We start from the raw sequence: 12,532 nt of genomic DNA on the forward strand, positions 1-12,532 counted from the left end.
TCTGAAAACCCATTAAGTAGTGAATTTCCTATTCTTGAATCTGACCAGTCCACTGATGATAGTTCTGAGTCTGACCAAGTTGAACTATTTAATGAACATGATGCTGAACATGAAAATGATGATGTTCATGAAGAGTGCATTGGCTGAAAGGAGGTCATATCAGAGGAGGAAAAGAAGAGAAAGGATACCAAATGACCCTGGAGAAATTCCTGTTGGTGAAGTTGGTCCAGATCTGGGCTTTGATGAAACTGCTACTCCTGATACAAGCTTGAAAGGTAAGGTTGTTGGGGATGAGCCAGTGTATGTCAGTTCTGATGCATATAGTGTTGAATCAGATACAAATGATGAGTCAGGGTCTAGGAGGGCTAAGAGAAGGATAATTTTTGACAAAACTGTTGAAAAAGTGATGTAGGAGTTGGGGATGGTTTTTGAGGATGTGAATGAATTTAGGGATGCTGTTACAAAATATGCACTTCAAAGGGGTGTGCAGTTAGAGAAATTTGTCAATGAGCCCAAAAAGGTTAGGGTGAGGTGTAGGGATGGCTGCCCATGGCTACTATATGCAAGTCTTGACAAGAAGACTAATGATTTCATGATCAAAACCTACAATCCTAAACATAGGTGTGTCAAGACTACTAGAAATTACATGTGCAATACTAAGTTCTTGTCTAAGCATTAAAGAATAGAATTACAGAACAACCAAACATTAGGATTTTCAAGTTTCAGCAGTTGATTAGGGAAGAACTTAACATACATGTTGGAAAAACCACTGCCAGGAGAGCTAGAGCTAAAGTACTCCAAGAAATCATAGGTGATCATGTGTTACAGTTTGGAAGAATATTTGACTATAGGGATGAAATGTTGAGGACTAATCCTGGGAGTACTTGTGTTGTTAAGTTTGATGACTCTGGTGAAAGTGGTAGGTTGGTGTTGGAAAGTTTTTATATTTGCTTTGATGCTTTGAAAAAAATACTTTTTAGGTGGCTGTAGGAAATGTATTGGTTTGGATAGTTGTTTCTTAAAGGGAATAACCAAAGGATAGCTATTGACTGCTGTTGCTAAAGATGCTAATAATCAAATGTTGCCTATTGCTTGGGCTATAGTGGAATATGAGAATAAGAACACTTGGACATGGTTTTTGAAATTGTTGATAGCTGATTTGGGAATGGGAGATGGCAGCAACTACACAGTGATATCAGACATGCAAAAGGTATGACAATCACTTTTTTTTTCTTTATTTAGTTTCTGTCCATTCATATATAATTGTTTCTCAAAATTGTAGGGAATTCAATCAGCTATGAAAGAATCGTTACCACTGGTGGAGCACAGGATGTGTGCAAGACACATCCTAGCCAACTGGGCAAAAGGATGGAGAGGTATTCAAAGAAAGAACCAATTCTGGAAGTGTGCAAAAAGCACCTTTGAAGGAGAGATGAAGATAAATCTGGACAAAATGAAACAGCTTGGTACTGCCAAGGATGGTAAGGATATTGTTGCAGATTTACTGTACTACCCACCTGAAACTTGGTGTAAACTGTACTTTAGAACTGACATTAAGTGTGATAGTGTGGACAATAATATGTCTGAGAGCTTCAATGCCTGGATTTTAGGACCAAGGCATAAAACCATATCACTATGCTAGAAGAGATTAGAGTGAAGGTAATGACTAGAATAGGTCAGTTGAGTCAATTTCCAAAAACATGGTTAACCAATATATCTCCAATGGCACTGAGGGTACTAGAAATCAACATAAAGAAGTCAATAGAATGTAATATTGATTTCAATGGTGAGAGAGGGTTTGAAATTAGTGATGGGCCATATCAACATACTGTTGATTTGAGAAATAGAACTTGCAGTTGTAGGGCCTGGATGCTCAAGGGAATACCATGTCAACATGCCCTTGCTGCCATATTATATAAGAAGTATGAACCCATTGAGTTTGTTGATAGCTGCTACAGTAAGGAGACCTACCTGAGGACTTATTGTCATTTTCTTCAACCAGTCACCAATATGAAAATGTGACCTGAGTCCAATAACCCCTATGTTCCACCACCAGTTGTAAAGCCTATGCCAGGAAGACTAAAGAAAGCCAGGAGAAGAGAAGCCACTGAGTCAAAAAGATATGGTAAGTTGTCAAGAAAATGAGTTGACATGACTTGCAGCATTTGTCATGGTAAAAACCATATTAAAAGAGGCTGTCCTTTGAAGGTATGATCTTTTAAAGTAAACTCTGCTTTTTATACTCTTTGTAGTAATGGTTTTGATTTGACACTACTGTTTTTGGTAGGATTCTGGTAGAACAAGCTATGGTAATGGACCAGATATTGCTGCAGCATCTCAGCCAAGCTTTGCTGAATCAAGTGTTGCACCTGCAGGAGCTAGGGGAAGGCCAAGAAAAACAACTCCAACTTCTGAAGCACCAGCAAAAGCCAGGGGAAGGCCAAGGAAAAATCCATTAACTTCTGATGCACCAGCAAGAGCAAGTGCAAGGCCAATGAGTACTTCTGAAGCACCACTAACAGCAAGTGCAAGGCCAGGGAGTACTTCTGAAGCACCACCAACAGCAAGTGCAAGGCCCAGAAGTACTTCTCAAGCACCAACAAGAGGTATGGGAACAAGGAGGACAACCATTACTGCTAAATGGTTTGAAAATGCAACAAGTTATGCTGCACCTGTTGCAGCCAATGCACCTGTCCAATCTATTGCTTCTCAGTCTAATGTGAGTAGGGGAAGATCAAGAAAAACCTCTCAAGCTTCTAGTGCTGCACCTGTTGCAGCCAATGCACCTGATCAACCTGCTGCTTCTCAGTCTAATGTGAGTAGGGGAAGACCAAGAAAAACCTCTCAAGCTTCTAGTGTTGCACCTGTTGCAGCCAATGCACCTGATCAACCTGCTGCTTCTCAGTCTAATGTGAGGAGGGGAAGACCAAGAAAAACCTCTCAAGCTTCTAGTGTAACAACTGTTGATAATGAAAGAAGAAGAACTACCCCTTACAAAAGGCCTAGGACTGTTGGAATGGGTATATTTGTCGCAGAAAATAGATTTACAACATACAATGTAAGAGCTGAAATATTTGTTGGAATAGGTATATTTGTTGCAAGTGAGTTTACTAACTATAAACAATTATTTTGCTTTGTCTACAGCATGGCTTGCCAAGTAGTAGGATAATTGATGCTGCTCCAAGAAAGCATATAAGGTCAGCTGTGTTACTGGGGACCTTGGTCACAAAGCAAGGACTGGAGTGAGGTGGAAGGGCAAAGCAGCAATGACATCAAGCCAGCTTGAAGAGATGAGGGTAAAGAAAAGGAAAAAAGTGACAGCAACCCAGAACTCGCAGACAAATGATCCATGGAAGTAGTGTTAATATGTTGGTAGTTGGCAGAACAAGTTAATGTAGTTGGCAGTTTTTGCAGTTCATAAACAAACTAAAGTAACTGTGGTTTAGATGCTTGTTTTGTGACATTATGCTACTGCACTTGAATGTTGCATCATCATGAATGTGATGCACTACTTTTGTACAAACTTATATTGGTGCAATTGTTTATATATAGCAAGGTCTGTTTCTATTATTAAGTCCTGTCTCTTTCAGCAGTTGATTGCTGCACATGTTTAATGTCCAGAATGTTTGTTTCTATTTGAAATTGCTGGTGCACATTTTTAATGTCCAGAATGTGCAACCTATGTTGGTGCTGATGTTTCTTTTTGAAAGTACAGTTTTTGGACCAAGTGAAATCTGGTCATGCATTTGAACTACATTAATGTTGCTCACCAAATCTGGTCAAGCATTTTGAACGAAATTAATGTTGCTCACTAAATGTGGTCAAGCTTTTGACCGGATTTAAAGGTGGTCAACAACAACTAAGGTGGTTGGGGGTTAAGTAGTGGGGAATTTATTGCAAAACACATATTATGAAATAGCATTCTACACAGCCTCTAACATGAGCCTTGATTCGAAAATGGTAGCTTATTTTGAGAAAAAATTGACCAAATCATACGTCGAAAAGGATGATTTCGTATGTGTTCATCTAATTTATTTGTTATTTTCAGTTGTTATTTTAGTTTTAGTAATCACATGTTTTTCCGCAGATCCTTCCAAGTAGCATTCTTGAATTTCTCCCAGACGATGACCGTGAAGCTGTTGTAATTTCTGAAAGAGGTGCGTACAAAATGAAATACAAAGTTGGTGCTCATACGCGGCTCTATCAAGGATGGAAAGAATTTATAGATGCTAACGGATTCAGGACAGGGGATGTATTGTGTTTCAAGGCCTGTGACGCTGCTAGGGACCAAATACACTTCCTTGTTGAAAAAAAATAGGATATCATAGAAATAGATTAGACTGGTCTCCGTGTTTTCAATTTAAGCACGGTTTATGTTGGAGCAGATGTAACACCTTTGCTTTCTAAATTAAAGGGATTTCATTCATCAATTTCGAACTTACATTAAACACAAAACAAAAGAAAACTAGAAAGGATTTCCTAACATACATTAACCACAAGACAAAAGAAAAGGGAAAAGTATTTCCTAACTAACATTAACCACAACACAAAAGACATTTTTCCAAGCACTGCCTACCTAACATCAAGCACAAAACTAAACCATTCAACTTCAAAAATACAAGAAACACTAAGGCAATTAGTCATGACAAGTTGAAGCATTTCCTCGCATTAACCAACTGATCCAACTAGCAAAACAAAACAAGATACAAAATGTGAAAATCAAATTAGAGCTAAAGTTGTTGATCCCTTTCTTTTTCGATTTTATCTCTTTTGCATTTTCAATTTCACCCAGATTAATCACACTTGATTGTTCTTCCATCTCCTTCATTTTCATATCACGTAAGACAGATTGTTCTTCCATTTCAATCTCTTTCAACATCTCGGCAATTTCGGAACTTCCACATCCTTCTTCTATCTCCTTAGTTTTCTTCTCTTTTGAAGCTAATTCTACATGCATCTCCTTCATTTTGTTCACCAACTTGGGAATAATGTATTTCGATCTTTCATCAACTTTGGAAAGATCCCTCCATCGAAAAAATTTACACTTCTTCGAACCATAGTAGGGGCAAGACCAATATCTTCTTCCGGGATTGTTGTCGGACCAAGAAGTCTTCAATGGGAGCAACACACCATGACTGCATCGCACCTCCGCATTCAACATTGGATCTTCATTGTCCATACAAAGCTTATTCAAATCCAATCTTGTTTCTTCCATAGCTAACCCGAATTTTTAATCAGAAATTTGGGGAAAGAAATTGTAAGAATCCAATCTTGGGTAAGAATTGAAACATAAAAAGAAGAAATTTACCACAAAATTTGGGGAAGAACTCAATGTGGAAGAAGAGAACAAGATCTAGCCGTTTGTGGGGATTTGATATTGGATTTGGGGAATTAAAAACGTTATTTGGACGGCCATGTGGCAAATATACACTGGTCCATATAGTTTTTATCATCTCTTACGCGCTGAAGGAGAGTAGCTTCACTTGCTAGTCCAGGTCACCGGTTGAAAGCGTAAATAATACACAAAAAATAAGTTCAGGGGGGTCATAGGACCCCCGCAAAGTTGAGGTGTGTTATGGCAATTTTAGTCATAATTTGAGTGTGTTTTGAATACTTTTCCCTAATAAAAATAATAAAAATCACACAATATTTTGGACAATCATTTGGTATTCGTTATATTCTGACCCATCTAATTCAGATGTGTCTCGCAAGATCATTAAAGAAAAAAACGTTCTTACCAAGAATTTTTCTATTCTCAAAGTTTGAAAACTCAAAACCTCTTATTAAAGATCGAAAATTTTATCTATCCCGCACACTCGTCAGTGGTATAAAAATCAAACATGAAATGTTGATTAAATTAGCATACAATTCCAAGTTTGAGGCTCAAGAAATACAGCATAAAAGGGAGAGCATTTTCTAATTTCCAATTTCCAATTTCCAATCATATCAGTAGCTGACTTATGAACCGACAAACCCCTAAACTAAATCCCCTTTTTGCCCAAACATGAGGAGGAAAAAGAACAAGTTGCACCCTCAAAATTATTGGCCGCACAATCTCATTTTGTAATTTAATTATTGTTCCCCTCAAACAAATAAATTTCTATTACTCTATCCGGTCTCAAGGTATTTGTCCTTTTTTTTTGTTTAAGAAAGGCCCTTAAGAAATATTAATTAGAAAGGGTATTTGACTAACTTTATTCTTATATATGTCAAAGTTATAATTTCTCTTCATAAAATGTCCGTACTATTTATGTGTCATCTCTATCAATGACAAAACTCTACTAAGGATAAAACGGGAAAAATATAATTAATTATGTCTTAAATTTCTAAAATGACAAATAATTTGAGATAACTATTTTTAATAACCACGATAAAGAATTTGAGACGGAGAGAGTAGTAGTCTTTATGATTAACGTGTCATTTATAACACATCTCTGACTATTTGACTTGACGACAATGGTCATTAGTCAATTTCCCAATTAATATAATAACAACAAAACTAGGAAATTAATGACAGTGAACATTATTTCTTTCTTCTATTTAATTGACCCCTTTTTGGCTCTTCCCTTTCATCATTTTCTGCCCCTTCTTTCCTTTGTCCCTTTTACTTTATATTCTCTTGTCTAAAAATATCCCTGTGCCCTTCTTCTTAATTCTTGTTGCTGCTGCAGAATATTACAAGTAATAATTCTGATTTTTGCAGCTAATTAATTTAATGGAAATTATGCCAGAAAATTCCACTTGTTTGGAGCTCACCATATCTATTCCTGGTTCTTCTTCTTCATCATCTTTTCCTTCTTCTGGTAAGTAAATATAATCCTATCATTTCTTGAGTTCTATCACTAGAGAAAAGTTTTTAAATTTTCAAAAAGTTAAGATATTACTTTTGGAGTAGTTTGATTGGCAGTGTTTGCCCCTTTTTGATAGAGGATTTAATTTCGTTTATTAATTGCATGATATTTTCTATTTTCATCCCCTTTTCTTATTAAAAAAAAAAACAGTGACGAAATCAGAAATTTAACTATGTTGCGTTTAAGATTTGATATAAAATCTTAAAAATTAGACATAGAAAAATTTTCAAATGGACGCGTGGATGTAGTTTAAAGTTACTGAGTTTATAATTGAATTCAGTATTTTCAACGCAAAGCATATTTTATTACGCGTAAGAATTTGTTAAAATTGTCAAATAGTAGATATTGAAACACAAATTTAAAAATGTATAATAAGTTAGTGCTAAGAACCTTAAATGTTGAAGCTAAGAACCTTAAATGTTGAACTTGTACAATTTGATTTTTGAATCCGTCTTTGACTTTCCGGCAAAGGGTATTAACCTGACCAGGGTTCGTGGATTGTAGCTTTGTCCTAGTACGAAGGTTTAGGGTTTCTTGCATGGTTTATACATTCTCCCTTTGTTGAATTAGTGAAAGCTTCTTTCTTTCTTTTTTGTTGCTTTTTATTATTATTGTTTTTTGGCCGGTATATATGACCAATTATTATTTCTTTTAATTTTCTTCTTTCCTTTATTTTTCCAAGTCTTGGTTTGATTCTTAATTTTTTTCTTTTAATCGATGAAGGTGAAGGGGGTGGTGGTTATAATATGATGAGGGACCTGGATATAAATCAAGTGCCATCAGGTGGAAATATGAATGAAGAAGAAAGCATGGAAGAAGAAGAAGAAGAAGAGAGCTCTAATAATAATATTAATGGAGTACTTTGTGGCCCTCCAAGAAAAAAACTCCGTTTAACAAAACAACAATCTTTCCTTCTTGAAGAAAGCTTCAGACAAAATCACACTTTGAACCCTGTAAGTATTAATACATCACCAATCTCCATTTCTACTACTTTTTCTGTTTAAATCTATGTGATGAATTTTCTTTAGTGTGTTTTAAAAGAATGATAATTTTTGTAATTAGAAATAAATTAACCGCAATTTTTTCTTTATCGTTAATGAGTTAATATATAGTCGCATAATTATTATGATTTGTTTCAGATTAAAAGTTTCAAAAAAAAATTCTTTCTTTTATCTAGACTCCGTGCTCAGTCAAGTGCATCATATTTTTTTAAAATTTCATGCTCAGTCAAAGTGTAACACATTTTTAGATTTCGTCTCTAGTCAAAATGTATCACATAAAATAGGACGGGTGAAGTATTTTTTTTTTTTCCTATTTGATGATCCTTTAATCATCTCTGTAATGGCAAATAAATGCAGAAACAAAAGGAAGCTTTAGCCACGCAATTAAAGCTTAAGCCAAGGCAAGTGGAGGTTTGGTTTCAAAACCGTAGAGCAAGGTACTTTATATATGCACTTTTTTCTTTATGACTATTTATTACTCTGTCCAGTTAAAGTCAAATATTTGATACAAAGTGCCTGTCACTTAATAAAACCAAATCAAAATAGAGTAATTTTAGTTTTCCAGTGCTACCGTTACTATTCTTCCAAGAAGACATTAGTGTTGAACGTATTCATTAAAAAAGAGATAAGAATAATATAGTCAAACACCCATTATGATTAATATTATAAGAAATATTTTAATTTGTCTAATAAATGTGGCACTTCATCTGTTGGTTGCTGCTATTGACTCCAGTGACGTAGTCACGTGGAATAATGAGTTAACATCCTTCATCATAGCATTATATAGTTGGGTATATAGAAAAATATACTGTGCATATAAGTTAAAAATTACTTTTTACACCTACATATTAAACCTTAAACGTTCTTCGAATTCCTAACGTCGCCACTGATTAATTAACTCATTGATGGTGTTGGTGGTTGAGATGAGATAATGGCGAAGATTTAACACTAATTTATGTTTCTTTAATTAATTTTATAACTAAAACTAAAACTAAATAGGCGTTTGGACATGCGATTTCATCTCATGATTTCATACCATGTCCTATTAATGTTCAAACCTCTTTATTACATATTATAAAGATAGTAAACTAATTATTCATCGGATAGAATAAGAACAAGTGGCTGGTATTAAAACAAGGATCAGATTCTATCCCAATGTTCTTCTTGTTGATCTTGCATTCTGAATATAGAAAGCGATAGTTCATTGTATAATGCAAATATCTGAATAAACTTTTAAGAACCAAAGTAAAATTAAGGCCCACATGTGTTATTTTTGGTGTACTTGTGTAGGCCATTAAATTCAAATGTCAATTAAATACAGCTAAAATTATATTGGTAAATATGGGGCAGACACGCAGGGTAGCTATATTCAAGCCCATGAGTGGAATTCATGATTTTTATGTTTAAAGTACAATAAGTTTTCAAAGTCAGCAATGCACGTACTAGTTGCACAGGCGAATTTAGTATTTTGAGTTAATGGATTTTAAATTCTAGAAAAAACAGTTTATTGGGTTTTAGACGAGTAGAATTCATGACTTTTTATGCTAAGAGTACATTAAGCTTTCTAAGTCAGTAATGCACGTACGTGTAGCTAGAGTCAGACTTAAAATTTTGAATTTATGATTCTGTGTTTTGAAAAAGATAGCTAAGTTTTGAATAAGGTATTAATACACATTAAGTTGAACTTTTAACATAGAGCCCGTTTGGATTGGCTTATAAGTTGCTTATAAGCTGTTTTCAGCTTTTTTGAGTGTTTGGCTGGCCAGCTTAAAGTCATTTTGTGCTTAAAATAAACTCAAAAAAATAATTGAGCCCATTTGACTTAGCTTATCTAAAGCAGCTTATAGGCCAAAAAAAATAAGTTAGACTATCCACGTACTAGTTGCACGTTATAGGCATAAGCCCATCCAAACAGGCTCATAGTATAGAGTTTTGGCAAAGCTGTCGGATTCTACCGAATAATTATATAATGCAAATTTGTGTTATATGTATACATTATAGTTAACTGGTAGAAAATGGATGCTTGTACTGTATAAATACTCAGGTTTAGCAACTTTAACATCTTTTGGTGAAAACATAGTGGGAACAAACTCCAGAAAATTAGGGTCACAAAAGAAGTTTAATTAGACTTCAAAAAGAAATTTGACTCTCTCCTGGTTTCAGACCAAAAGAGGTTCCACCAAAGAAGAGGGAAATAAGACTTGTTACACTAAAGTCACATCATGTTTGTAATTTAATTATTAACATATTGACAAATACTAGCTACTCTAATATAGTACTCCACCTTATATTTTGTAAATATATAATCTGGGATATTCCTTTTTCCTTTTTTTTTTTTTTTTTTTTTTTGTGTGTGTGTGTGTGTGTAATTTCTGTTTTAGAGAAGCAAGAATAGACGGTCAATTTGAGCATTTAATAAGTGAATTACAAAAAAGTAATTAGCATTTAATCAGTCCAATATGTCGGACCAAATTGGTCCATAGAACAGTTTGTAGAGCAACTTTTTCAGGTGTTAGTTATAATGTCTCACATGCACGTGTATTTAAAGATAGAAGAAAGGTTCAATGCATTAATTCCTTTATAATTATCCAACAGTTTCTTCTTTTCTGACGTGCAAAAAGTGAATTTACTGCATTACTGAACCAGCATCAATAATTAACTTTCAAAAACCAGATGCCTAGGGAAAAAAAGTTCCCTTTTATGCATAAGTTGCAGTAATCAACATTCTAATAACTCTACTGCTAGCATCATCGAATCGAATGTGGAAGAATAAATGGGATTAGATTTAGCGGTGTCAGATGAGAATTTAGATGGGTTAAAATGGGCTAAAAGTGACCCGTCCATTGTTATTCGAGCTAAGATAGACCAGATCAAGATAGCCTAAACTATGAATTATAGCCCAATCCCTCAAACACTTAAATTATTGTTTGTTTTCTTATAATTTAGTTAACTACAAAAAAAAGAAAACTAACATAAAATTGTTTTTTTAATTATACCTATATATAACCCATCATATCGCACTCTAAAAAAATGTAAGATATTTTGATAACATTTTCGACGAATCTATTTAGGCCACATATTTAGTTCAAATCAACCTAACTTCTAAACGAGCTGAATTGGATGGAATAAAATGAGTTGAGTTAATAAATGAACGACAGGTTAATAATAGGTTGGCGGGATCATGTTTTTATGGGTTAGTTTACCACCCTAAATGGGATCCTCTTCTTAACCAAAAAATAGCAGGTTCAAGTCCTAAAAAATTAATTTTTTTAGTCTTTCCGCTAAATGAATCTTATGCGAATCTAAATTAGTTGAGTCAGTGTTCTGAATATCATAAACTCATAATATTAGTTATATTTGTGTTTTAACAGGAGCAAATTGAAGCAAACCGAGATGGAATGTGAGTACTTAAAGAGATGGTTTGGTTCATTGACCGAACAAAACCGAAGACTTAAAAGAGAAGTGGAGGAACTAAGAGCCATGAAAGTAGGCCCACCAACGGTGTTATCACCACACAGCTGCCAGCCGATGTCGGCGTCCACCCTTACCATGTGCCCTCATTGTGAACGCGTCACGAAGACCACTGTCAAAGACGAATCCAGAATTTAAAAATCAGTAGGTTCGAAGTGGATACAATTTAACATGTAGTGTATATGGTTTCTTTTTTGTTCTTCATATGTTTATATGGTTCGAGTAAACAACAATAGTTCAGTAGTTTCAATTGAACTCAACTTCTTTCATCATGGGGGTATCTTCTTATTTTGTCTGTTCTTTAACTCGAGTTGCCATCTCTTTTGCTTATCTATTCCTTACTGGCCGAGTTAGCTTTTCTATTGAAAAAAACGACACAAGAACGTGTCCTTTTGTATAGGTTTCTTCCATATTTATTAGTTCTCCCAACAGTAAATGGTTCAACCACGCTGGGTGTCAAAAAATGATTGAGAGTACAACAGGGTGGTAACGAATGTTATTCTCCGTAGTTAGCAAGTATCGCACCAATTGAGAAAAACTAGATCCACCATGCATGATGCCGGATAGAGGTGAATTCAGGATTTGAATTTAATGAATTCAAATTAGAATTATACCACATTTTACACTACAAAAAATTGAATAATTTGCGGAGATCGAAAGTTATAATTCGCAGAGGTTTAGCCTCCACTGCTATTTGCTGGCAGAAGATAATGTTAGGCTTTAAAGACATGGGCTTTAAGGATGAGTGTAGTGTGAATTGGGAAATGGTGGGAAAATAAAATGGAGGAAAATGAAATTCAAATAAATTTCTTCGTACAAAGGCACTTTGTCCCTCATTGGTGGGGAAAGCACTTCTTGTGTGCTTATATATAGAATCACCTCTTCTAGCTCTTAAAGAGTTGAGAAGAGGGAGGCTCACTTTGCGCCGTCATCGTAGCTCGGCTCGATCTGATTGATTGATAATCTTTTTAGACCAAATTTATTTTCTAAATGCCATTATTTATTTTCCGTGATAATTTAATTTAAAAATTCGCGAAAATTAATTTTTTCCACACGGTAATATTACTGAATAGACACTACCGAACAGACATTGTCATTGACGAACAAGCATATCTTTCCCAAACCTAAGGCTATAAATTCCGAGGCTCCACTTTAGTTTTCACTACTGAAAACTTTCGAACAACTGAAACTTTGCGTTTTGACTCCTCT

At 34.8% G+C, this 12,532-nt stretch overlaps 2 protein-coding genes across 2 annotated transcripts; both read left to right on the top strand.

The window, feature by feature from the left end:
* The first annotated feature begins 2,151 nt into the window (after positions 1 to 2,151).
* Positions 2,152 to 3,538, top strand: LOC132642740 (uncharacterized). Its single transcript, XM_060359792.1, has 2 exons — positions 2,152 to 3,058; positions 3,145 to 3,538. The coding sequence occupies exons 1-2, from the start codon at positions 2,495 to 2,497 to the stop codon at positions 3,244 to 3,246; spliced, it is 666 nt and encodes a 221-aa protein (XP_060215775.1). The 5' UTR covers positions 2,152 to 2,494; the 3' UTR covers positions 3,247 to 3,538.
* Positions 3,539 to 6,569: 3,031 nt separating this feature from the next.
* LOC132642741 (homeobox-leucine zipper protein HOX3-like) lies at positions 6,570 to 11,595 on the top strand. Its single transcript, XM_060359793.1, has 4 exons — positions 6,570 to 6,803; positions 7,575 to 7,804; positions 8,210 to 8,289; positions 11,224 to 11,595. The coding sequence occupies exons 1-4, from the start codon at positions 6,716 to 6,718 to the stop codon at positions 11,459 to 11,461; spliced, it is 636 nt and encodes a 211-aa protein (XP_060215776.1). The 5' UTR covers positions 6,570 to 6,715; the 3' UTR covers positions 11,462 to 11,595.
* The last annotated feature ends 937 nt before the right edge of the window (positions 11,596 to 12,532 follow it).

This window comes from Lycium barbarum, chromosome 5 (genome assembly GCF_019175385.1).
Source record: "Lycium barbarum isolate Lr01 chromosome 5, ASM1917538v2, whole genome shotgun sequence".
NCBI lineage: Eukaryota > Viridiplantae > Streptophyta > Magnoliopsida > Solanales > Solanaceae > Lycium > Lycium barbarum.